Source organism: Corvus hawaiiensis, chromosome 8 (assembly GCF_020740725.1).
Source record: "Corvus hawaiiensis isolate bCorHaw1 chromosome 8, bCorHaw1.pri.cur, whole genome shotgun sequence".
Taxonomy (NCBI): domain Eukaryota; kingdom Metazoa; phylum Chordata; class Aves; order Passeriformes; family Corvidae; genus Corvus; species Corvus hawaiiensis.
This window is the reverse complement of record NC_063220.1, coordinates 13,663,530-13,690,883: the sequence shown is the minus strand read 5'-3', so window position 1 is coordinate 13,690,883 and position 27,354 is coordinate 13,663,530. Positions and strand designations below refer to the sequence as shown.

At 39.9% G+C, this 27,354-nt stretch overlaps 1 protein-coding gene across 9 annotated transcripts in view; it reads right to left on the bottom strand.

The window, feature by feature from the left end:
* BTRC (beta-transducin repeat containing E3 ubiquitin protein ligase) overlaps positions 1–27,354 on the bottom strand; it is a 120,591-nt gene that overhangs the window by 69,669 nt on the left and 23,568 nt on the right. For 4 of the 9 annotated variants that reach the window (XM_048310749.1, XM_048310753.1, XM_048310751.1 and 1 more), the window contains 2 exons: positions 21,694–21,801; positions 1,152–1,229 (listed from right to left, as the gene is read on the bottom strand). In XM_048310749.1, the coding sequence (XP_048166706.1) occupies positions 1,152–1,229; positions 21,694–21,801 (186 nt within the window). Of the gene's footprint in view, positions 1–1,151; positions 1,230–15,860; positions 15,921–21,693; positions 21,802–27,354 lie in introns of those variants that run through there. The other 5 variants (XM_048310754.1, XM_048310757.1, XM_048310755.1 and 2 more) reach the window with 3 other exon arrangements.

Here is a 27,354-nt window from a genome sequence, read left to right as displayed (position 1 = left end):
GCATATTGCCTCATGTCTAGAAGACTTATATGGACTACATCTGTTAGATGGACCTGTCTTGGTCACATGTATGTGGTCCCTTACATGACACCTCCTCCCACAAAATCAAACACTCCTAACACAATGCATTATTAAAACACAAAAAAACCCCCTCCAAACAAATCATGCAAAACCAACAACTGAGCACAAGTGCTCTGTATCAAAAAGATACTTCTTCCTTTACTGTGGTTCTGACCCACAACTTCTCCTGGAAATAGCAGATGTGGGGCAGGATTGTGCCATCTTATTCCTCTGCCTGAGACTGCTGCTCCTGTGGCTGAGATGCAGAAGGAAATGTAATAATTCTTCAGCTGCTGCAATCTGTGGCCTGGGGTATTCACTGAAGTCACATTCACCAATGGTTTCACTCTGATTCACCGGCCAGCAACCTCAGGCAGCTAAGGCATGGACATAATTTTCCTTCTGCTGCCTGAAGGTTGCAGTGGGGAAAAAGACCAAGGTGAAAATGGACCAGAAATCACTAAACCAAACTTAAAATTTCCCAGAAAGCACATGCCAGACTCCCTTTGTTGGCCATGGGGATTAAAAAAAGGAATTATTTTGAATTGGTAAGAAATTTGCTTTACTATATATAAAAGACAAAGAAATAATGTTTTATTAGACCACCCTTTCTCTTTTTTACCCATTAGTCATTTATATGAATGTAAAAGAAACAAGAACGGGTCATTTTTCAGGTTATTAACCTGGATATCACCTCCAAGAAAGTTTGCCTTCAAGGGCAGTAAAAAGCTTAATTGTTGTAGAACATTTTGAGAGTCTTGATCTGAGGCAAGGCAAAATATACTACAAACAAGACAGGAACAATTACAGAAGAAAAGGCTGAAGAGGGCTTGATGAACACCAAAAGGAGAAAGGTAAAACTAGAGTCACAGCTGACTGAACTATACTGAAGCATGTATTTCTTCAGTCATCAAACACCCCTGAATGCTAAATCCTTGTGTCTGATTTTCCTGGGTACAATTGTGACTTGCTCAGACTTCAAAGAAGAAAACACTTCCATGAGCACAAGCCAGACTTCAGCTTCCAGAAGCATTTAAGGATTCAAATAGCTAGAAAGTTTTATCACATTTTTAAAGAGACTGATCACATACCTGTCTAAGTGAATTCTTCTCAGGAATGATCTTCCTAGGGGGCTCATCATTATTACAGTCTTCTCTCTCAGAGGAATTCTGTGAAAGAAAGTAAGCTTTAATTCAGTTCTTATCCCTAATATTACTCTGGGAGGAGAAAAGAAACAATACTTTTCCTACATAGGCTGTAGTACTTTACACATACACATACTGGAGGCTAACTTGTACTTTTATGCCAAACAGCTCGTTATGGCAGAGAAAGAATTTCTTGTCCTCAACACAACAATGCACCACTGTGTAGGTATCTACTGAAGAAGCCCGTGCTTTAGGGATTTATTCTGAAACTACCAGTAACAGCCACTTTGAAAAGCTGAAATGGTGGTTGCATCAGCATGGCAACATCGGTACTCCTGAAAACCCCAGAATAACCATTTACAACAGTGAAACCTGTTGAAAACAAGAGGCTGTTAATGGGTACAACTGTTGTTCTCTGTGCCCCTATATTTTTAATCTGCCTAACAATTATTAATTGCACTGAGTCTGCTTGGCTGCTTAAAATCATAGAGAAATTATGATGGAGCTAAATTCTTGTGAAAGAGGTTGTCAGGAGATCCGACCCAAAAAACGCCCAAATATTGTGTAGGTAGTGTATGAGAATACAGCTGTTTTCCTCTCCAGCCCCCTGACTCCACATACATGTACAATTTCTAGAAACACTGATGCTCCAAAATGTAAGCTGTCACCTCCAAAAAAAAAAATCAGTAAGACAAGACAAAGTAGACAAGAAATACAAGGGCTTTTCCAGCATGAGTAAAAAATATAACCAGGAAACTTTTTCCTGCTAAAGTCATGATTAAAACCGAATATTTATTGGTTTAAAGAGAAACTGTAGTTGTCATGATTAAAACCGAATATTTATTGGTTTAAAGAGAAACTATAGTTGTATCAGGACATGAAGAGTCTCTTGCAAATGTTTGGTTGAGAACTACTGGATACAGTGGGAAGAATCCTGACCTCACTGCCAAAGTCAGCTACTCTGGAAGGCAGCGTTCCTTTGCATGGGTTCAGCTACTGCATTGGGGGAGAAATGACAGCCAGCTTTGGGGGAATCCCACACACACATCTAAAATCAGTTGGATCACCACAGTATTCACAGCCTTAGGCCACACTTCCACACATTCAGTAGTGAGCAACTAAACAGGTTTTAAAGAGATACAGAAAAACTGTGTAGGGAGAGCTCTGCCAGGAAAGGGGTGGTTTTCCAGTTACTTGCAGACAAGCTCTGGACCACGTCTATTACAGCAGAAGTTTGCATTCTGTACCTGTCCCCCAAGTAACCTGTCCTTTGCTGAGCATGGCTCTGCCTGGCTTCTCACAGAGACAGCTTCCAGCCCAACACCTCAGGAGACAGAAGTGGCATCTGTTGGCAGAGGAGGAGCGGGGCCCTGCGAGCAGTGGCAGCGCAGGGCCAGCAGCAGGCACGGCAGCTGCGGGAAGCCGTCAGCCGAGCAGAGCGTGTGCCCACTGCAGTGCTGCGTGATCCGGCAGCAGCGGGGCAGCGCGGGCTCGCTGCTCCGGGCAACGGGGAGGAAAGCGACAGCCAGGACACAGGGCAGGGGCAGAAGCTGTTTGCTGAGAAATGGCAGATAAGGGGTTGGAGGGAGAGGAGCACAACAGTAAAACCGTACTTGGGATGTCGTAAACTGGTCAGGAGTAAATCAAGGCTTGCAGACCAACTACTGATTTTTATTTTTTAATTTTTTTTTAAACAAGATATAGAACTTGTAAGGCACCATGACATTTGGGATGCTGTAACCAGGGTTTTATAATGGAAATCAATCCTAAACAAGCCTGATAAATCACTGTAAGAGATGACCTTTTTAAAGTTTTTGTATGAGGTCTCAGTCAGGACCAAGTTATTACATTAAATCCTGCTTTGAAAGAACTGAGATCATAAAAACATACAAGCTAGAATCGCATATATACAAAAAGGAAGGTCAGACATCAAAGCTGCTCTTTTCTGCTCATGAAATTTAGTTTAGTAAGTGGTTCGTTCAAGTTAGGATTTTAATTTTTGTGCTTTGGGAAAAAAACCCCAAAACGCCAAGAGTGAAAACCGTAAGAACCTGAGGTGAGTTACTACAGATTTCCAGGAAATGCATTTTGTTGTGGCTGCAGGGTGAAGAGGTTGTTTACTACTTCTGGATGTATTTTCAACATCCACCCCCTTCCCTACAGTAAGTGTCAGAATGACTTCCCTTTCGAAATAATCTCTCTACAGCAGTGAAATCTTGCATTCTTCTCACCTTTCAAAGCCACTAAGGATCCTCCCTCACACAAACATCAAAAAGCAGGAACTGCTGATGAACTGTCAGCCCTTATTTTGAAATTTCTAGTTACTACAAAGCTTCAAGTTATCTACTTTTTCTTTAAGCTGAGCATCTAATTTTAAGAGCAAGCAGAGGACCATTTTGCATTCATTATCTTTATAGGTGGCAAGGCTAAGAGGTTGGCTGAACAAAGACCAGACAAAGACTGCCAAGTGCATATGGTGGTTCACAGCTTGGCGTCTCACCATTCTACAGCACCAACACAGCAGCTCCGATAGCAGACTATTAAAGAGGAGCGCTGCTCATGCACTTTTGTCGGCAAGTGAGTTACGCTTAGTGAAGACAGAATGACTGGAAAGCATTACACTTAAGAAAAAGCACAGATGTTTATAACTCCCGCTCATTTCTCAGGAAAAGGAAACCTATCAATCCAGGTGCAGGTACAGGAACCCGCATATTTCAGGACTAACTGTAGCTGCATGGAAGTGAATTTCACTTGACAGGGCAACACTTATCCATGGCCAAGGGAAGAGCATAACGTAATCGACTGAAACGGTACATCTATATATTTCTCCTTGCTGAACAAGGTGGGAGGAGGGATAAACATGTGCGAGGTCAGGATAAGGTTTGTCTCAGCAGGACTCCAGCAATGCTCTCGGCCACAGGAGAGGCAGACAAAGGGAAGAACCGCTCTGAGCACCCTCTCGTGGTTACTGAAATGCAAGTCCCGGGCACAGACCTGGAAAGAAGCATTTGGTATCCAGACGGTAAGTTGGGTGTACTCACTGGGAATATTAAAGAACTGCAGCAACTGTACTTCATACATAGTAGGGGAACGATGGAATTTGTTAGGGGGAAAGAAGCAAAGAAAACCAGTGCATACAGAAAGCTGAAAAGCCATACAAACTCCCTTCCATCAAGGAAAATTTTTACTTCCCGCAGGTAAGCCTTCCTCCATAGACTAAAGCTGGGCTGGCTAAAAGTGTTTGCACTTGCATGCAAGGGTCTCTTCTTTTGAACAAATACAGGCAAGATTAGATGCTGAAGTCTCCAAAGCACCCCCTCTTTCCACAGACAGTTAATTTTTTTTTTTTTTGCCCAAGGTCACACAATGACAGTGGAAGTACTGAGAAGAGAAGTCAGGAAACCCAAGCTCATAGTTCTTGTAACCTTGAAAATTTCTCTCTAACAGGAGATTCCTGCAAAGGGGCTCTGCCTTCCATAGCTCATTTTTCCTAAAATGGCTACTGCCTGTAATGAGATCCTTTTAAATCTGATTTGCATTTAAAACTTCAGCCTGTAATTAACAGAATATAACTCCATGGCAGGTTGTCTTAAAGACCACTACGAAATTATTACTATTTAACTCTCCCCATGAAGCCTCCTCCACCACTAAACACAACATGCTACAATGCATACGAAATCCCCAGACTGAAGCATTTGACAGGAGATGACATGCAGTATTTTGTGTACACAACCCAGCAAAACACTGCTGGGAATGAGATATAATACATGGAGAAATGCACTCCCAGGGACTACCAATTGGGTAGAGCTACCTTCAGTACCGCCTCACTCGTCGTGGTGGAAATCAAACCCCTGCCAACTGGGGGAGGCTTTCTTTGATGCTGTTCTGCCCTGCACTAATTATAAAAGAGTACAGACACAGCCTTTTTTCCAAGTGTGTGGAGGTGGGGGTGGGGGAGAAGCGTGTGTCTATGTGAAGAGCACAACTATTTTTTATGCTTTCAAATTCTTAATCCTGTTTGGAGCTGTCAGTGGGGGTTAATGGAAGCCTTGGATAGGAGAATTCCAATCTGGTTGGCAGATGGATAGGTTGGTTATAGCTGCATAACTATGTCTTGCCTGCAGGCACAATTCAGAACACTGTTAAAGCAATATAAAGTCTCTGTCAAGCTGAACCATTTGGATCAGTAGCAAGGAGAAATAATAATAAAAAAGGAGTTCATTTCTGGGCCTTGCGCGTTTATGCTAGTATGCAGAAACTGATTAATTGTCATCGTGTGCTGGTCTGCTATACCTCGGATTTCTACTTCTGGAGTAGATTTTGCATGCTAATATAATCATTCTCCCTCTTGAGACATTAGCAAATAATCAAATGAAAAACAGGATCATAATTTACTGAGATTCGGGCAATTCTCTATGCAAATTTGACTTGTTATTGCTGCTGCCTCGTTAATCTGAATGCCTTTGACAAACTCCTTTGATTTATGAACTCATGACAACTCCAATGTGTATATATTTTGCTAGATTGACATTATCATTAAGAGTGGGTGGACTGAGCTCACATGAATGGCTGATTTTATTCGCTGGTGTCTGCTGCTCAACAGCTGAGCATCTCCTTCTCACAAAGCCCCTGAGCGCCAGGCTCTTCCCATCTACCCATCCATTCATCATCTCGATGTTAATTGGCCCAGGCTTTAAGCAAATTTTCAACACGATTTAAAGGCACGATGACACTGATTACTGACCCTCTGCCATACGGTGCCTATTGATTAACCTGACAGAGATGATGAGCTTGAGGGAAACTAGGTGTGTGTGGGCCTCGGGGAGGGGAAAAAAATAATATATTGTTTATGCAGGCAAAACACTTGTCTTTATCCCAAAGGCCAGAATTTGTGCTGCACTGGCCCTTAAAACACACTATTGCTTTAAACACCTGCATACAATACAGAAAATGCTTGCTTGCTTGCTGTGGAAAAATGATTACAAATTTGATGTCATGTGCAGTCTGTATTTTAATCGAGTTCCCTGATAAATAGACCCCCTCAAGCCAATCAAGTCTCGCTCCAGCCATTGCGTGAGTATACATCAGTTCAAACAGAAGCCTGGGCAGGGTGTGCTTTTTAGTGGTATCAGCAGATCCAACTGCATGTAGGAAATCTACTTGGGTATTTTAGGTCTCTAAGCAAATAATACAGTGGGAACACAGTGTGCAGTTACAGTAGAGTAAATGTTTCAAGGGCAAACTGGATGCCAGACATAGCTGTCTCAGTATTTCTGCTGCCACATTAAAATAGATGCTTTAGCACACACCAGTGAAGTAGTGCATTTCTCCTTTTCCAGTGCAAACTGTTGATACAACCTGACCCTCAAGCTCCTAAGTACATTGAATGAACACAGCATTTTATCAGAAATTGAAAATAACTGACATCCTTTTTCACATTCCTGGAAGTGTCCCTGCTCTGCACTCGGTCCTCCTCATCAAGGACAGAAGGGTACTCTTTCAGTCAAGAGGGAGCCACTGAATAAAGAGGTACATCAGCATTCTGTCTGCAGACTGGTGCTGTATGAAAGGAAAAGGAAGCAGAAGGCCTGTTTAACCCCTGCCCAGCCCCGGGTTAAGTCTGTCAGTCAGGGCGCACTCTTCTTCTCCAAATTCAAGTCAGCAGCCTGCCAGAAGTCAGGATGTTCCTCTTCTTTAGGAGGGGGGAATTCTGGCAAAAAAGGGTATTGCTCCAAGATTCTGCAAAGTTAGTTGTCTTGCAGAAAACAGGACAAAGCATCATCAGGTAAAGGTACGGCGAAATTAGCTGTAATTGCCTAATGCTGATGTCAGTCAGAGAGGACTGAAAAGAGAGAGAGATGTGTGGAAATAAGTGCCAGTCTAAGACTAGAGGCACATAGAAGTCTTATGTTCCCTTTCCAATAACCTCTGTAAGTGATAGATGAGTCCAAGCCCATTGTTATCGTTAAGGGACTGTCAGCATCATCATTTTATAAATGCTGTCTGTCAGTTTATAAATATCTCAGCCATTTCAAACAGTGCTAGGATGAATCCTGGCATAGCCAGTGTCAGCCTGAAGCAGTATTACTGTTAAAAAAAATAAGTGTCTAATATACACTAAAAACATGTAAGGATAGGAAAAAAAGGAGAAGCTATCATGAGGCCCAAGACATTCAAATTCACACCTATTTGGCTAGTCACTAAAATATATAAAACCAGTCCTTAGGATTGGTAATGTTCTTTGAGAAGAACAAGTATGAAAGCTGCAAGTTTGAAGGCAATTCTCTGCTCTTCAGTAGATAAAACAAAAATGACAGCTATAACACACAGGGAGATCCACAGCAATGAAAATGCAGAGATAAGTACCAGACCCCATTCCTCCTTGGCATTTTCTGCACTGAACATTCACTGAGATGAGATCCTTTTAGAGAACACCATAAATTGCAATGTGTAGGCACAAGGGGGTGACTTCAGCCTGGAATGAAGGCACAGACAAGTTTCCCAGCTCTTACAAGTTTAAAGTTAAATGGTACTTTTGCAAGGGGCTTTGGCTGAGCATCAGAATGATGGAAGGAGAGGGCAGAGAATCTGCAGCCTGCCTTGCACTGACTGATAGCAGAAAAAGAAAGGGAATAAACTAAAAAGGCCTTCCAGTTCAGTGCCTGCTTTACAGACTGGCATGCATGTGTCTATCCTGTTTATTATATCTATTATCTTGTTAGCTGCCCAGAATCATGGCGCTTTTTTCCCCTCCAATACCTTTATAAATGCCCCATGATGGAGACTTCATCCCCACCTGGAACATTTACAAGTTGAAATTTATGCCCAAGCAGCTCAGGTACCTACTATAACTTAAATTCTTAAAACTGAATCTCTGACAGAGAAAATGGGGAAATACAACACTACCCCTCCAACCAGATACATATATGCATGTTCACACAAGTCCTAATTTGGTCTGCCTCAGTGTTAACACTGATGATGATAACATAAGTTTCAACAACATTTTCTGCAGTTGAAAACCAGGACAAGATTCTGTTTTCACATCTGTAGAATGGATCATTCACAGTTTTCTTTATTTTTCACTCAAATCAATAACTGGAAAAAATATACATTTTCAAAGCAATGAGAATTGATAACAGAACTTCATAACATAAAGAAAAGCTTCTTATGAAGTTCTTTAACTTAGTAATTATTGGTTGGCTATAAAGGGTAATTTCATGGTGTGGGAAGTCAGCATTACTAGAAGGTAAATTCAGTTTACACTAAAATATCAAAAACCAGCACAAATATCAAAGATCTGATGAACAGATGCATTTTGAACAGCAAAAATCTAGTTGTAGCTAAAAAAACCCACCACCAGCCCTCTCCCCACCAAAATACAGATGCTGGGAACAAGTCATTTAGGGGGAATTTTAAAAAGCTAGCTTTACTTCATCCACATTTTTCAAGAGGCAGGGAGAGAGAGGGGGAGAGAGAGAATATGGCTAATGAGAACAGGCTTTCCATGTTTCCCAGAAAGCAGCCCTGCTTAACAGTTCTGTTCTGTGAATTTAAGAGAGTCAGCAGTGGCAAATTTGTTTTTAATATTCAAGCTTTCAAGCCTTGCAAGCTAGTTGGCCAATGGCCCTTTCTATTCCAATGTTTGTTGGTGCCTTATTTACACACATATTACATCCAGAGAGCCTTTGAATATAATTTCACGTGGATTAAGGGAAGAACATTTGCTTCTGCTAATCAGGACATCTGGTTATTTTTGTAACTCACAGACATCTGCATTAGGCAGTTCGACTTCCCCATTCCTCATAACAAGGTTAGAGCTTAGGAAGCCTCAAGGACCTCTAGCTGAATTTTATTATTTGCATTTCCTCACAGCCGGGTCTGTTTCGGAATTTCCTTTCCTAAATAGCACAAATTGATCAGCACCTTCACAGGTATACACGTTTTTATAGCTAGCACTTTCTATGCATGATTTTATAGCGTACATCTTGTACTCCAAGATTTTATGTAGTTCAAAGCTATCTACATCTTTTTAAGGAACAGAAAGCACACATTCCCAAAAAACATGGATGAAACCATCCAATTAACCTTACAATACACATAATATGGGTACGCTTTCAAATATTCAACCAGATCACCTACGTAAGACTAGTGTCAGGACTTGTTCTGAATCTTACTATCTCTGTGCTTTGGTTTGCCTCTTCCTAGTGACTTACCCTTGTGTATCTGCTCGTCACATTGAGCAAATCAATATTCTTCCCTTTCTACAGGACAACATTAATAATTTCTACAAGCTTTCAAATTCATGTTAAAATTCCTTTATAACAGTTTCAGCCAGGGTTAAATTTCTCTGCCAAACTGCGGAATTGTGCCACACATGCTTCAGGAAGAAGGATTTTGCATGCAACAGAAGCCTTTTAGAGAAGAACTGAATCAATCCAGGCTTGGCTCTCACTTCTTTGTTGCTTTTATTTTGCTACATTCCTTCCACAAAAATTAATTTTCAACACTCATCCCAGAGTATGAAAGTACTAAAGTTTGAAATTATACACCCTTAGTTCACAGCATTCTTCCCTCCCATGCCCATGAATTGTAGGCTTTTATCAGTGATTTTGTATGCTGGAATAAGATGTTTTCTTGATTTCTTTCCTCTATATGTAAGGGGGGGGGGGAAAGCACAAAGTCAGCTTTTACAGGCTTAGAATATAAGCCAACATTCAAAATACAAGTCAAAAACATATTTCTAGTACTAACAAGAGTACGGATCCAGGGAGAGTTTTTAAAAACTTTTTATTTATTAAAATTCTCTAGATACAGTTTAACTTTCTTTGTACAATATTTATTACAGCTTCATCTGCATAGGAGCTGCAAGTGCTCTTAGAAACGGGTTGTAAAAGTGTCTAGCTTTGCTGTAGATTTCATGTCCTTCTTCAAGCATTATTTTCTAACTTTTTATAACACTTCTCTAAAAGAAACAATGCCATCTCACTGGTCTGACTTTAAAACCCCTTCCCCTCTCATCCCTGGTCATCATGTACACTTATTACTATAATTTCCTTTTTCCAAAACCTCGCATTCTGAGCTTTCCTGTCAAGCAGACAAAATACCTCCACTTGTCATCACATCCCTTCCTCAGAGCCTGTGGCATTCTCACTCCCAAACACCTAAATCAACCACACCATCCTCATCTCGCTGTACTGCTTTATGCTTTTCTTGTTGGTTTTCCTTCCTATTTTTTATTGCAGGAAAGGGGAAAATGAGATACAAAACAAAGGCATGAAGCAGAAGTTGTCTGTCCAAAGTAAAAATGACACCATAGGGGAACAAAACTTGTTAACTTTTTAGGCACAGTTTCTCCCCCAAAGCAGCTCACTTGCTAAGAAACAGCTACTCAGTGATCTCACTGCAGTGCCAGACTGATGGGAATTCACAGCACACCGTCTACACCACCGAATGTGGAGGCACCCAGATCTTTGTCTTAAGACACTGTGAGCCAGGCGACCCTGTAGCCAAAGCTACTTGGTTCTCAATCTGGAACAGGTTCAAAGTACCTACAGTCACCATGGAGCAGTTTGGATGACACAGCTCCACCTCCCCAACGCACCTCACAGTAGTAATTAGTCCGTACAGTCAGGCTTTGGTGCTTTTTCCAGCTTCCAAAGCTACATTATTACAAAAAGGATCAGTCACATCATTGGACTATGACGCAAATTTAGTTAGCTTCCAATACAGGGTGTTTACCCCCATACAGTGCTGTTGAAAAACCTCATTGATGATATGAAAATAAAAGGTGTGTTCGTTCAATCATATTAAGCAAAAAGAATTATAATCTTCTAATAAAAGAATCAAAAGTTACAGATTATGCACTGCACATTATAATGTTTGGCTAGCAAGCACTGCTGCCTTTTAACAGCTGTGACCCAAGAAACAAACCCTTGGGTTCTCCTGATTTGGCTGGAGCAAATTTAAATGTGGCAACACAACAGCCCCTCCTGCAACATTTAAATTTAACAGCTCACTATTAGGTTGTACTATTATAAAATAATTCCAACTCTGGAATGCCATTTTCTTGAACTAGAACAAGGAGTTACCAAGTATTATTTTAAATTTCACTGTGCTGGGTAAGGAAGAAGAGTTGGACCTGCTTTGGAGACCATCAAATGGGATGAGTAGCCAAGCAACCAAAGAAGGAAAGATAAAGACATACATAGGTTCTCACCTTCAGATACCTTGGGGCTGGCAAACATTTTGTTCCTAGAGGAAATCATACAGCTCTAGACCACCGCCTATTGAGATCCGGTAGTTGCAGCTTTTTTGCTACAACAAGAATGGCTTATTAAACCTACAGCATATCTGTTTTATTTAACTTCTTGGTGGAAAGGGGCCAGGAAAACAAAATGTACTTAAATGCTGAATTTTTTTTCCAGGCTGAATGCCTTTCATCCAGTAAGACATTCAAAGCAGTGACCCAGCAAATGGATTGAAAAAGCAATCTTCCGTCTCAGTGCCACATTATCATTCCTATTCAGTATTCTCGGTGAGATATCTCAATCAGCTGGATGTGTGTGTAAGTGACAGCGCAGCCCATTGCTGGGTTAATTAAACATTTGACTTTAACACCCTCCCCATCATTAAGCAAATAAAAACAGATAATTCAAACTGCACTTCATCCACGGGGTACACAACATACATGTCAAAATTAAGAGAGTCCAAGGCCCTCAGGGAGTTCTACTCGGGGAGGTAATCAGTTTAAATCTTATCTGGTTTATCAATTATTCTATTGATTAAAGCAGGGTGATTATACAAAACTCCCTCTTGCCACATGGGATACATGTCAGCAGAGCAGGACAACACACAGGCTCAAAAACGATTTAAAGAAAATACAGACAGATGAATAACAGTCTTTTAGTACATGCCAGCAATCCATAGATGGAAAACCTGATACTTCTTTTAAACAAGTGAATTAAGTCCTTCCAAATTAGAGTGCCAATGCTTTTACCTCATCTGCTTTAAAAATCAGATCTGTATGTTGAAAGGACTATATTTTTTCATTTTAAACAGGTAATTTTTTGCTGGTATTTAAAATATGTTTTATTGATACCATCCCAGAACATAACAGACACCAAACACCAGAAATTCCAGACTTTTAAACGGTATCATACTTACCTATCAGTGACTCTGAAAAAGTCGATGGAAAGGGCATTCTCTGTATTTTCACCCTCCCACATACATACATGGCATAGCCATAAGTAGAATGTTATATTTTAATGATATAAATGTGACAGATCATCTCAGACAAAAACCAAATATGCTCTGGAGTTGTGCAGGTTTTTTGCTTTTGCAACTCTCCAAAGTGAGATATTAGCAGCTGTGGGAGCTGCCACTGCCACATACTCATTTTCAACAAGCCCTCACAGAAAATCCCACCACAGTAGTCCTTATCACAACTCTCTTGCATGCAGCCCCACTACACAAAGCAATTCCAGTTACTTCTCATTTTTTGTTTCCAGGTGAAGACCTCTTTCTCTTCAGAGGTCTGTGTCCTGAGTTTATGATCACAGTCCCACCTTCACTGTCTCCCAGTAATACTATGTTTCAAGTTTCATCTTACCCTAAACTGGACTGTACAAGACCTTGCCCTACACATACAAAACAGGAACCTTTTAAAAACAAAACACTGGAGGCTAGTGCAAACAACAACTGGAATTTACTTCCAGAAGTTCCCTCAAAGCAGTAATTAGCAGCAAAAGAAAGCTCAGCTTTAAACCAGGGCCTTTTTTTTTCCTACAGCATGTCCTACAATCTGTTTCATAATGGTCATACTGGTAGCACAAATTACTTATTAGTCATCTAATCACATCTCAGCTCTTAACCAGGATACAGGGTATGAACCACAGCAGTCAAAACATCGACAAGCCAGAGAGCCCCAACACCTCACCAGCCAGTGCTGCTGGAGTTGCAGTCACAGGCATTTTAAGCAACAAGGACAGCTAAAAAGCAGGCCTGAGGTGTGTTCTTGCCCTTCACCTTCAGGAGGGGATTACGTGCTGCTCCACATTGGCATTGTGTGTGCATCCAACCATACTTCAGCCTCTTCTCTGTAGATCTCTTTTCTTCTTTGGAAGCAAACTAGAAGCCTGCATTAGCATGCTGTATTTTGCTCTCACCACTAGAAATACTGAGGGTGCTATTTGTAATTGTATTCTTTTAAGAGGTTTGTTCTCTGCAGCTGTTTTCTGCTTGCAGTGTATTTTGTGTAATCAGCACATCATCATAAATACATTGGCTGTTCCCCCGAGGGAAGCTGTCACTGTTTAATTTACAGAACAACCTGGCCAATGTGAATTCTAACACTACAGCACTATGGCAAGAAGTTACCACACTCGGAAAAACAGGTTTCTATGAATTTTTATATCAAGAGCTGGTCCCAGGACAATTTAGTTTCTAGAAATAGATTGATTTTAAAAGCACTTTATACACTGGATGGAATAGATTCGTTCCCATTTACAGCCTCTTAAGGCAGCACCAAATTCACTCCCACATTATTTTAAAGGTGACAGTCTCACCACGACCATCTTCACTTCTGGCTTCTACCAAAAGAAGGCACTGGATATAAGTGTATTATCCTACACACCAATTCTGTGTGTGTGCCTGTTTGGGTTTTTTTAATGAACAACCACCACAACATCAATGTGTTAAGTTTGTCTTCATTTGGGAACGTACTGTGTTGCAAGGTCAAATGTTATTATCTACATCAAAGGGTTGCTGCACAGTTTATTACTCTGAAGATTCGAGAGAATAGCAAGGTATATTCCTGAAAGAGTACAAGCGTATGCAGCTTTATTGGCTGAATGAAGAGTTGCTTCCTTTGTTTGCTGGATATATTGTATTTCGAGAGAATAAATCACAAGGATTTTTGTAGAAGGTAGGCAAAAGGTGATGGTTGATCTTGCTGTACACAGACAACTTAGAAAATTCCACAATGGTACCAAATCATATTGGCAGTCATTTAAGAACCAGATATGAACCCTAAATAAATATTTGGGCATGATCAATGAGTTACTTGGATATTTCATTTGCAATGACTACTAGAAGCAGTCTACCTGACTACTTAGAAAAGGAGCCAAGTAGACTGAAAACCTGATTTTTTTTATTCTTATATATACACACACAAATATATTTATATATGTAAATATATAAATAAAATGCTAAAGAGAAACAACTATAAACATAAATAAAATCAGAAAAATAGAATTCCCAAAGTATAAACTTCATTGGGAATTCTCCTCAAAAAGCAACAAAAACCTGTTTCATATATTTACCAAAAAATCTGCTTTTTATTTTGAGGGGCAGCTGGTTGTTAAATAATTTTCAGTGTAACTGAAAATTATTAAAATTTCTATGTATAGCAGCAATTTTGCTAATTCTTGGTGGTAATCAGAAGCCCTGTTTAACATCACCAGACATAGGGCAAGAATACAAACATCATAAAGAATCATGCATATTACAGAGTATTTTGACAAGCAGAGTTTAGTTTTACTTAGTTTGCAGAGTATTTTAACAAATTACTTTTATATCAAATGTAAAAAAATACAAGAAACAACTATTAAAGCAAAACAAATACCATCTTGTCTCTGATAGGGGTTATGTTTATGAAAATGATCTACCAAACACAGGTAAAACTGAGTGAAAATAACTTGAGGTTTTATGGAAAAGTGAGTTTTCTGGTTATCTATAGAGGAAAGAATACAGGAAAGAGAATATCTAACTATTTTTACACACCATGTAAGTAATAGCCAACAGAAAGCAGAGGAAATAAGAAGAAACCCACCCAACAGCGTAGCAAAGTATCTCTTAAATCTATGAATTCTAAGATTTAGCAAGCGCATTTCTACTGAGAGTGTTTGGGTTCGTTCCCTGAAATTTTACATGTGTTCACATAATACCTTACTTCAAAGAAGAAATATTTCATTTTCTTCTCCATATACAGAATTAAACAGAACTATCTCTGCATATTTCCTAAGAGTGACTGAATTCTATCATTGGCTTAAATTTAGAAGCTGGATAAAAAAGTATTTCATGACTTCTCCAAATTTGTGGTAAAATTCCGTATTTGCATTTTAAAATCAAAATTATTGGTGTTATCTCTTTGCCAGTTGTGCACAAATAGGTACAACTTGATCTTATGCCACTGGCTCCCTCTGAAGCCCTCACTGCCCGTGAAGCCATCAAATCCAAAGTGATAATGGAGCGATTTACAGGGGCTAGGCTGGGTCTAAACGCACTGGACCATCTGTGACTGGTGCGAGGGGGCTGCAGCGGGGTACCCTCAGAGCCTCCTTTCTCCACAGAAAGGGACAAAGATGTAGACTTTGGAGCAGCGCGGAAGAGTCGCAGAAATGTTATTTAAGTACCAACCCCCCGCGGCTGCAGTTCCGGGCGCGGCCGGGGGAGCGCAGCACAGTCCGCGCCATGGCCCGGCCCCCGCCCCGCGCCGCGCCCGCGCGGCAGCGCGCACACGCACGGCCCCGTTCTAATTCAATTAGCGCAGCCTGCAACTCCAGAAAAGAGTAATTCAATTAGTGCATTGTGGAGCTCCACAATACCTCCAAGCAGATGTTCGCAATCCTGAGGAACCGGAGCTAGCTTTAAAGATACCTGTATGCCTCCAACGCGGCGCTGCATATGCCGTTTGTCACTGCGGCTTTACACACCTTCCTGACTCCTAACGAGGGAGGAAGGAAAACTCGGATGAGTTTTGTTTCGTTTTTTAAACCAAAGAGCCAAACTGCTGCTGGTGTGCTAGAGACCTTGCCCTCACCTTAGCGGGAAGAGCACATTAGTAGTAACCTGACCATCACTACCAAGGCTGAAGGAGGGGAGGCCTTGTAGCTAAGATGCAGTTTAAATTAATCATTGTGCTGGACACACTGGGATGGTATTTCTCAGTGACAGATACTGTCACACTTCTTCATACTCAGATTAAAGAGCTAATAAAAGCACATGGAACTTTTCAGGATCGATGTGGGTGCAGAACAAATGCCAATTTCTATTACTAAATATAATTACTAAATAAAATTAGAAATTTGTGACGTGCTACCAAAAAATAACCAAACCCATCCCCAGTGATCCACAAAGACAAGATTTCTTTCTAGTCCCCTTCATTTCTTTGCCACCTGAAATGAGGAAAGTATTTCTTGCTGTTGCTATTACCAAGAGCTGAGATCTTGCAGCACACCCTAGCAACTCCCCGAATTTGGTGGGCTCCCCAGCATCATGCAGCCTCTGCACAGGTTACACCACCAGACAGACAAGGCCACCAGATTTAAGGAGGGATAAATCCTAAATATGTTTAAGAAAGCTCTTCTGTAGTCACTGGGCACTTTATTTAAAGAAATCTCCAGCCAGGCTAAGTATTGTGGTCTTTCTACAGTGAAGCTCCCAAAAGTCTGAACTACAAATGGGGGGCTGGAGTCAAACACAAAAATTATACGATTTGGCTTCCTTTCTGCTCCTTCTTGTATCGCCTCTCATGCCTTTATAATTGCTCCTGCCAGGTGGTAAAATGAGGAAAAACAGAAGAGACTGCTGCTGAACACCTCCAACAAGAAACTTTGCTTAAAAAACCAGGTGTCACATTGTGGCAGTTCAATATTTCATAGCCAATACAAGGAATGTGCAACAGCACTGCAACTTTAAATCTTTGCCTCCTGTGTCAGTCTATCTCCTCTCATTGTAATGCCAAAGGGAACAGCAATCAGAGTGGAGATGTTCAACGTGATAGAGGTCAGGACACCAGTGGATCAACGTACCAGAAACACGACCTTGTTTATTTTTTTCCCCAGTATTATTGTTTACAGGGTGCTTTGCTCATGTACCTTGTGGTTCTTAGCTAAAAGATGAAATTACAGCCCAGGATGAAGCGTTCAGGCACACATCCAATTTGTGTTTCCATCTCAGAAAACAAAAAGCTTCTGAGGCCCTCGGGCTGCCATTCAAACTTGGAGAGGCTGACATTTTTAACAGCATGAACCAGAGACTGGCAGAGGGAATGATCTAATGCATTTCTGACTTGTCAATCAAAGATCTCACCTCTGCTGTCTTGTAAACAGTTGGGGGCCACCTAACTACATTCACAACCAGGGCAGAGCCTGCTGCCAGCCGGGGGGGTGCTGGAGCCACATGCTCTGGCTATTAGTCACCAAAATTAGGATTCTGCTTTAGAGGTGCACTGTAAACAGCCCCCGGGCAGGTTTCACACGGCCGCTGGCAGAGCGCGAGGGGCGAATACAAAGCAGCCTTAGTGTCTCCATGCTGATGGAGTCTGTGACTGGACACCCCATATCTTTCCCAATTAGAGACAGAACTATGCACACCAGCAAACACTGGCTCCGAAGCCAAACAATTTCTTTCAAATGTATGTCTCGCAAACGCATTTCTGAGCATGCAGTTTGCCCACCCCAAGACTCTAGCTCTAACCTCCTGTATAACCAGAAATGATGTACTACTACTCACATTTACACTGTATTTCCAGCAATAAAATGTCAACTTCTAACAAAAAAAATGCATGAACAGGCTGAAGGAAATTTACAGACACAACTGTTTCTACCAACAGACTGACAATGTTTTTTTAACAAATACTCTGCTTTGTAACACAAAAATATAAACACTAGGAAAAAATAATGTAAAAATAATTTTTAAAATAAGTACAAAATAATAAAATAAGTAAAAAATCTCTGTCTCACAGGGACAACAGACTTCCCTCATTGCATACCTTTGACATCTTTTGCATTTTCACCTTTCTCCAAAAGTAATCTCAGTCCATAGAGGTCACGTCCACACTGCACAGCCTCAAGTACACTCCATTTGCTTCAATTTGCCTAGCACACTACACCCATGCCTTTCTCCCCAGGACAGAGCTTTTAGCCCAGACCAAGGAAGCCACACACATGCTCACTTCTGCAAAACCAAGCAGAAGCTAGTCCCCTTCACCTGACAAACCCTGATGTGTAGTTCTTTATGGCCAAGGTCTTCAGGTAAAACAAAATGTGAATTTCTGACATTCTATAGAGACACTTCTGTGTTCATCAAGATGCTGCTACCTCCACCACAACAGTTAATCCTCCTCTTCGATTACTAGAGCCTGTTACAGAAACAAAGTTTCAGCTTTGGCAAAATAGAGCTGACAAGCAACTCTGTTCTTCTCCACTTGTGTCTAGACTCCAGACAAAGGTAGTAAAAGCACAACTCTTGCCCCAAGAAGTTTACAATCTAAAGAAGAGCTGGTATTTCTGTTGGCTGTGAATTAGGTAAAAAGGAAGAGGTGGACTGCTCTCTGCCATTACCATGATACATAAAGTCTTTGGCAAGACTTTTGAATTCCTCTTCAAGCCTCCTCATTTATAGAACAGCCTACAGAAATAAATTCTAGGAAATACTTCGGTCTTCTGCAAACCTGGAAGGATTAATACAATCATTTCCTTGGCATACTTGATGGGCGTAATTGTAAATTTGAATTTTCAAAGAGCTGCAACTATGAAAAGCAACATAAACGGAGCCTTGTGAGCCTGCATGGAAAAATATTTTAACAGGGAAAGTAATTATCTTCACATGGAAAATGTCATGAAAACAGACACCTGTTGGCACATCTAGAAGCTTCCAAAGCACAAATTTCTAAGAAGAAAGAGTATGTTCTGCATAATTTATTTTTTATTATTAAGAGAATCTACATGCAACCTAATTTTCAGTTGCTTTGCAGAATAACAGTACAGTAAAATCTGGCATCCAAGACACTGAAAATGGAATGGCTGGCCTTTTTTTCTTGTTAAAATATCCTCTTTGGCCCCTTCCCACAGTGCCTTATAGGAGTTCATGTTCCAATTTGCTGCAATCTTCCACCATGATTACTATGAAATTCAGTTACACAGTAGACTATCAGTTGCAACGTCCTTTGAGATAAAAGATGTAAAAAAGAACTGTTTCTAGCTCCTCATTCCCCTATTCATGGGTTTAGCCTTAAAGCCTTTCCCACTGCAGGATGATTGCCTAAAAACAGGGCTGAGGAACCAGAAGATCCTGTTTTCACCTAAGTGTCACCAATAATAAAAACACAAAGAAGAAAACGAAGTCACTTGACATATTAACAGAATCATCTCTAAATCGACTACCTGCCAATGCTTCCCATGAGGAGTCAGCAAGACTTTAACTGAGCTATTCAAAAAGAGCATCTTTCCACATTTCTGTCTGAGCATCTGAAGGCAGGCATGTAAATAACTAGACAAATTCAGCAGTGACTAAGTAGCCTTCCAGATGGCATCTTCTCTTTTGCCACAAGCAAAGAACATTGGTATGCTTCTCCAGTTACTTCAAGCTTGCTACAGAAAAAAGAAAGTAACTTAATAAGAGAAAATTTGCTGGGCTTCAAGAAAGTCTTTAATGCTTTCCTGAAAATTTGATACCAAAAAAAAAGCATTAAAGAATGATGAAATACTGCAACATCACTGCTTTAAGCAGGCTCCAAACCACTCCCTTCTGCACTGGAAAATGCAGAAGCCATGCCTCAGAGGGGAGTTTTCTTCAAACCGTGCAAGCTAATGAGGATCAATCAGAGCCCATTGAAAAAAATGGGCTGAAATGTGGATGACTCAGTGCTGCAGAAGCTGTTGCTGGCAATGTGGTTTCTCTCTCAACTGGCAGTAAATGTGTTCCTCAACACAGCAGAGTTCAGTGAAGAGTACCAGTCTACCATTTCACATAGCAAGTAGGACATACTTCCCCAATTCTCATAGTCACTAAATACACACAGAAATGTCTCTCCAAATCTGCAGAAATGCAAATGTCAGTCCTACCAGTATCCCAACACAATGACTGGTTGTGCAGCTCACTCATTTGACCCCAAATATCAATGCAGTGTATTAGCAGAAAAGTTATTCGTATCTGTCATTAGCAAGGACATCTTAAACTAAAATAAATTAATTTCTCTTCCCACTTTGTAATATATGCCTATTTTAAGTAATCGAAAATAATTCAAGTAGAAAGGAAGAAGTCTCAATTTGAGTTTATAAATTACTTTCCATATACTGCTAAGCTTAAAGAGATCTGAGATTTACTCAACAGCTAAAAGCCCAAAAATTAAGCCCATCCGATTTAGTCAAATTATGCAAATCAGGATTAGGAGTCTAAACTCTGCCTGTTGTCTCTAGAGCCCTCTCAGACTAATAAAAAGTCATCTCTCCCCCTCCCCCATGGAAAGCTCTGCTAAAAGCTTGGTTCAGCAAAGGAGGCCTGGCAGGACACCTTCCAGAGTCCATCAGTGCTACTGCTGTGTCAGCAAAGAGAGTTGTAGCAAAATGATGCAAGACACTTAAGCCTCCCCTGGGACTAAGAGGATTATTTCCACAGTACTATCCTAGCTCTGGGAGCAAGAAGTAAAATTTAAAATAATCTTTGCATGCTTTCCTTTAGAGGCACATAATGAACCTACCCCAAAACAAGTGAAAATTTCAGAAAGATTCCGGCCTATTCTTTTTATCTGGTTTCGTAAGATGCTGGTAAATAAAACTCTCTGCCACAGGTTAGGCCAGCAGTATCATAATCCAGCAGCATAAACCTTGAAGTAAATGTTCATGCTACAATAAGCTCAAATAAACATGCTCTCTACAGAAATACTCCTAAAGCCCCTCACTGGAGTTCATAAAATACCTCAGAGTATCCAACATGAACATAACACCTCTGGTGCCCAGTCTCTGCTGTCATGTTCACATGCCATCAAAAATGCTGGCAGTCATCTTGAGAGCCTTGTCTAGGTTTCTCAATGCTCACTCAACACCTGTCTCCACTCTCTACACACAGGAGAATGTCTGCATTTTTTTAAGATTCACTGGTCACCCAAAGGGTCTGAACAAACTTGTTTGGCAGAAAGCTGACTCATGACAGAGAAAAGCCTGGATCTAACAAATTCCTAGACCAAAGGAAAAGAAAAGGTTTCCTTTATTTGCCTTTTGACTGACAGCTTACATGGACAATAATTTTCTGTAGTCCAGATGTCCAGACTCCTGCTAACAAAGCTGAAGTAAAGAATTGCTGGCATCAATTATCATCATGGCAATGAACTCACCCTCTCAGTCCTTTAAGTGGCACACAAAAAATTTAGATAGGACGGGAATCACTGCACAAATAGCCAGATTGGAGACTGTGTGATAGATACTGTTTGCCAGATATAATTAAGTGGTATCTTTTTGACACAATTTAAAGCCAATGAAAAAGATGATGGAATCAAGCCGATTTAAATAAAATAATTATATGAAGGTAAATGGAAATGCCCCAACTGCCCTGAATCTACACAAAATGGGTTAAAATACCAGAGATCAGAATGACACAGGAAAGGCACAGAGTATGAACCAGAATAAATAGAGGTCAAGCAGGCAAGTAAAGGAGGAGATGCACACGCACACAGATGGAGAGAAAAGGAGTGGGGAGAGACAGAAAGTACCTGGAAAGCTGGGAGTGCGCCAGTCCCTGGGTTATACAGGCATCGCAGCGAGGGCATGCTGTCCGCCAGGCTGGAGCAGCCCAGCCACAGAGATCTGGGCATAGAGCACTGCAGAGAAAGGACAACTATGAGATGGGACTGTATGAGACAGGATGGCACAGATTACAGGAACTTTTAAGGCTTAGCCAAATGGCATCAACACAACTGCACCTGGCCTTAAAAACAGAGACCTCTTTAGGAGAGCAGTAACTGCTGAAGCATCTTTTCCTTGAGAGAAGCTTTACAGATGTTGTAGTAGCAAGAAAAAGGCACTACGGATCAAGAAGGTAAATTTTTGATCAATTTTCTACACCATTGTGTTGAGTTTTCCCAGTAATAAAAAGTTTCTTTCCAATTAATCAGACCTCTTCTCCATCCACAGCAACACTCCAGGCAGAATACAAGGCAAGCAATTTTGCAAGGAAAGCAGAAAAGTAAATGACAACTTTAAGTGTAACAGTTCCAGGGAAAGGTTTGGGTTTTGTCTGTAAAGGGGATAAAAGGAAAAACCTGTGATCCAAGGTGAATAGGAAGTTGGTGACACTTTACAGGAGTTTCATGTTTCTGCTTGTCTTGTTGTTTGTTAAATAAAATAGTTATAATAAATTGATTCAGCTACTACAAACAAATACAAAAAAGGAGCCAAAGCAGCCAATCAAGGAAAATACTAGCCGTTTTGATAGTTAAAGCCATTACCCCTTGAAATAGAGAGCTGCTTATTCATTTTACACCACTACTATTAAATTTAGGGATGCATTATGATAGCAACTGTTTTTACCAGACACAGAGTTTTTGAGGCCATAAGCACTACTGTATTTGTGTAATTACTGGCAAGGAAGGAAAAAATAAGTGTATTTTAAATTGGCAGATAGTCATGAAAACTGAAGGATGTGATAGATTAGCTGCTAGAGATTTTAAACCCTCATACTCTCCTTTTTTGCAATCCTGCCTCAGCTTTTTTTTTTTTTTAATAGAGGGGGAGGGGATGGAAGGAAATTTGAGTGGAAAGGGCAGCTGGAATGGGTATGAAATGACAGCTGCCTTCTGAACCACCATTTCTTCCTGCTCTTGAGAGGGCTAGAAAACCTTGCACAATCTTGTGCTAAATGAGTATGTAAGAGCAACAGAACCCATCTTTGAATGAGCAGAAAGGTGATCACCAACATCCATAATCTGGTCCTGTGCAGACAGACACAGAGATTAACCCTGTCTGTCACCACATTCTTTGCTGTACTTTGTTGCAATTTACACTGCTGGTCCAGAAATAGTATTAAAAGACTGCTGGGGAATATAACCTATATAAATGTTCTCAACAGAAGTTTATGATACCTTAAAATAAATTCCTCGTCGCATTTGCATTTAAAAAAAACAACCAAACAACTCTTCACTTTACAAAGATACTGAAACTCAAGAATTTGAGTACTTCATCGTATTACAATATCACATGAATTTATATGTAATGCCCCTCCTGAAGCCAAAAAAACTACAGGCATAGTATTGTAACAAGCTACAAAAGTGAGCCATACTTCCTTGTCCACCATTCTAACCTCCTAAACACTCCCGCATAAAAAAAACCTTCCAAATGCTAGCAATCTTTTCTTTTCAATGTAATATGTATCACTACAGCTACTGAAAGCTGTTGTGACAATCACTTTTTTTAAAAAAATATTCATATATGACATGGACATCCATGGTTAAGCATTTCACCAGTTTAATTTACTTAAATCAAAGCTATTTATTATTCTCCAAGAATGTCACAGTAACAGGAGATTCACTACATGGTGCCTCTGATGATGCAGAGCAAATTCACTAGGTAAGCATCAGCTGCTTACCACTAGCCATCCCAGGATTCATAACATACTACCAAATAAACAGGGGATGATTTTATTTTTTTTTTCATACAGAGTTATCCAAGACTTGCAGCTATCATTTATTCCATATTCTCAAGCTTTCCCATCCTTTGGGCTGGCTCAAGTTTTTATGCTGTGGTAATGAACTCAAAGAACTGATTGCCATTAAAACTGACTGACAAGAAAAAAAAAAAGAAGTTACTTTTAAGTATTTGTACTGACTGAAGCATGGAAAGGTACAGAGGCAGGAAAAATGAGGAGCACTCTGCCAGTGGAAGGGCAAGCTTAAGTTGACTCAAAGTTTATGTGAGATTATGGCTCACATCAGAGTCATTAGTCTGCAGGTAGGGCACTCTATTGTGCCAGGGAACTTAGAAGGTGATGAAATGTCTTCCTCTAAAATTGCCACAATAACAAAGGAAAGCATTGAAGGGCTATTCTGCAGAGCTCTCTGTCCAGCAGAGGATATCATTCCTCACCCATGCAGTCCTGCCACTTAGTATTGTTCCAGAATTAGGAAGTGTGAAGTAAAAAATTACCAACACCTTAGATGATTTCTGAATCTGTTCCAGTATATAACAAAATCTACATTAGTGATACAATTCTGTTACCTATCTTAAAAATATAAGTGTGAAGTTGCACAGTGTGGAAGGAAATGTCATTCCTGTACTTGCCTTTTTACCTATTGAAGGAAGCAGAGACGCTAAATTACTGTTGGTGACTGAAAGAGGCTTATTCACAAGCCTGAACAAAAGGCCCCAGGTGCTTCAATAGAAACAGCTTGTGTGTAAATCAGATGAGTGACCCAACAGAACAACTTCATTTAGAGCCTGGTCTCTGAAAAATCTCAACAGCCTCCATCCCCTCGAACTGAGCAAGCCACACGTCAAACACTCACTTTTGTACTGTCAGCTCCACAAACAAGGGACTGGCCTCAATGTTCATGACTTGAAAGCTGACTGACAAAAATCCTCTCCTGAACCCAAGTCAATCTACATCGATTCATCAAAACAAAGATACAGCGGCACAGCGCTTGGACTAGAGCCAAATGGGAATGCTGGTATTGCTTGCTAAGTACTGGGCCAGGATGCAGTAATCTCTTTACTTTCCTAACTCCCAGTTGCATTAATGCTTCGGATGTCTGCACAACCTTCAGGACCAGAGATGCATAGCTTTTTATTTAGAAAAGCTAAGTATCTTTAATACACATTGAGTGGCATAAAATAGGGAATTATTTGACCAAAAACCCAATTTCTCTTTCCAACTGATTTTAAAATCCCACTCCCTGAACTCTGAAATATATTTTCCCACTAAATAAATACACGGAATAGAGTTTCAAACAAGACCAGCATCCTCCTTCTAACAGAGGCTGGTTCCAGCTGCTCCACTGGTGATTAAAATGGGTTTGCCTTATTTTGAATTAAAATAGGCTAGAAGCATTCACAGCCACTGCCTGAGCTGAGTGGACAGTAACTGAGCTAAAGGGAAGATGTATTTTAACCTATTCAATTATTCTTGCAACTATATTGCAGGAACATTTTTTGACTACATTAGATGTTCTGCCTCTAATAGTCTACCCTCTCTTCCAGTTATCTGATGTCCTAAAGACAAATTTCAATACACAGTCAATGGGTAAATTTTTGCCAGTGCTAAAAATTGGTTATTTACTTTATTTGCTATTGCATTACAAGATTATACATTACCATTTCAGACTGCGTTTTTCTTATCAAATTTGTTCTCTTCTAGACCTTCAGCAAATACAATATACTAGGGGTAACTAACACAGTTTTAGTAAATTGTGTTACAGGTCAGAAATATATCACCTTGTCCTGTAAAACTAAGTGGCTCTACACAGGGAAAAAGAAGTTATTGGACTACTACAGTTCACAACTATAGTGTACACCTACGAAGCATAACCTACTATACTGAGCTCGCTGTAAAACAAGAATGACCAAAAGAAAATCAAACAATAGCTGAAGGATATTTTCTTCATAATCACTTCAGAGAAATTAATTAGACAGCAGTACAGAATGACTGTCTTTAATTGTGGCACATTTTAACATAGTGAGGTATTACCTACTACCCCTGCATGAACCCTTGTACTGAACTTTATGATAACCTGTGCACTTAAAACACCTTTGATTTACAGGCAGCCTGATATATTTTTGTACATCTTCACACTTTAGTGACAAAGCCAAAGAGGAAACCCAATTTTTTCCCCAAAGGCTGGTATTTGGTCTACTGTACATAAGATTAATTTCAGATGCTAACCACATCTATTTCAGTCCTTCCCTAGTTCAGAATTATTTCCCTTCTAGTACAGCATCCAGTGCCTTATGCAGGTGAACTCTAAAGATAAACCAATAACAATTTCTAACTATTACAAAAACCAAGACGAGGGGAAAAGAGGTCCTAGAAATTCTACCACCCAAACTGGAGCAGATAAAATTAAGGGATGCTCTGAAGGGTATTAAAAGTATATAAACCAGATGTGAGCTTGATATGACGAGACAGATCTTTCCCCATCTTTTTATCACTTCAGAAAGTGAGTATGGGATGGCTGGCAAGAACAATTCTCCCTGAAAGTCTCTTTCACACTATTGTTTCCTGCATGCTCTATAAAATCTAATTCTCAGGAAATGTGCCTTAGGAATTTTAATCCTTTATCAAACACATGCTCAGATCTTACTGGGATTCCAAATATTCAGAATTATTTTTATCAAATACCACAAAAAATGGGAGAACAAACCTCAATACCTTTACATCTCACTCAGTTCCTCTTACACTCTTTTTGGCCACATACCTAACTAAGCCAATGCCAAAAATATAACATACATCACTTTCACATTGTGTCCAGTCTGCACTATTCCTGTCACCACAGAATGCAACACACTGCATGAAACGTATCAGATAAGGCAGCTGCTATTTACATTACAAATGTTGGTCTCATGAAACTTAATAACAATTCCAGAAATTTACTTCTGGCTGAAAAGTGATTTTTCATTCTTTTAACCTCTCACATACACATAAAAATGAAAAGGTATCTCTTATTTTTCCCTCTACTGTTCTGAGAGATGTTTTCTGATTAAATATATATATAAGTATTAAAAAAAAAAAAATACTCCCAGTGCATCTTGTATACTTTTCACAGTTAAAAAACCTGCCATATATATTTCATTTTTTAGCCTTGGTAGCTCTTCTTATCTGAAAAAATAGTATATAATACAACTTCTGAAAATGCTGCCGAAATCGAATGAGAATATTCATTATTTACTTTAGTAGATTTTGTGGGGCTTATTTTTTTTCTTTTCCCCCTATCCCAACAATGGATACAAGGCATACTAAATACGTAATTACATGAGAGAGCCACACAGCTTTCAAAGGAGCCATTCAAGTGAATTGTGTAAATAATATGCCTTTAAAAACCCTAACATATGAATACAGATTTACCAGTTATGAAGTAGTTATATACCTGAGAGACAAGAATATGCATTTAAAAAAAAATTCTGCCCAATTATGAACTTACCAAAGAGACTAGCATGTCTCAGAGCAAATTAATACTTTTATAACTTTCTTCAAAAGTTTTTTGCCTGTTTTCATTTGAAAATAAGAAAAACATTAAAAGCTGTAAGTCTTAATTAAGACAAAAAAACCAATAGTCAAAGCCATACAGTTAAAATTTGCACCTCAGACTAGTTTTCCACACCTATAACCAGATAATTCCGACTTTGTCACTGGCAATTTTTCTTGAAAGTCTTTCCACAGTAAGAAA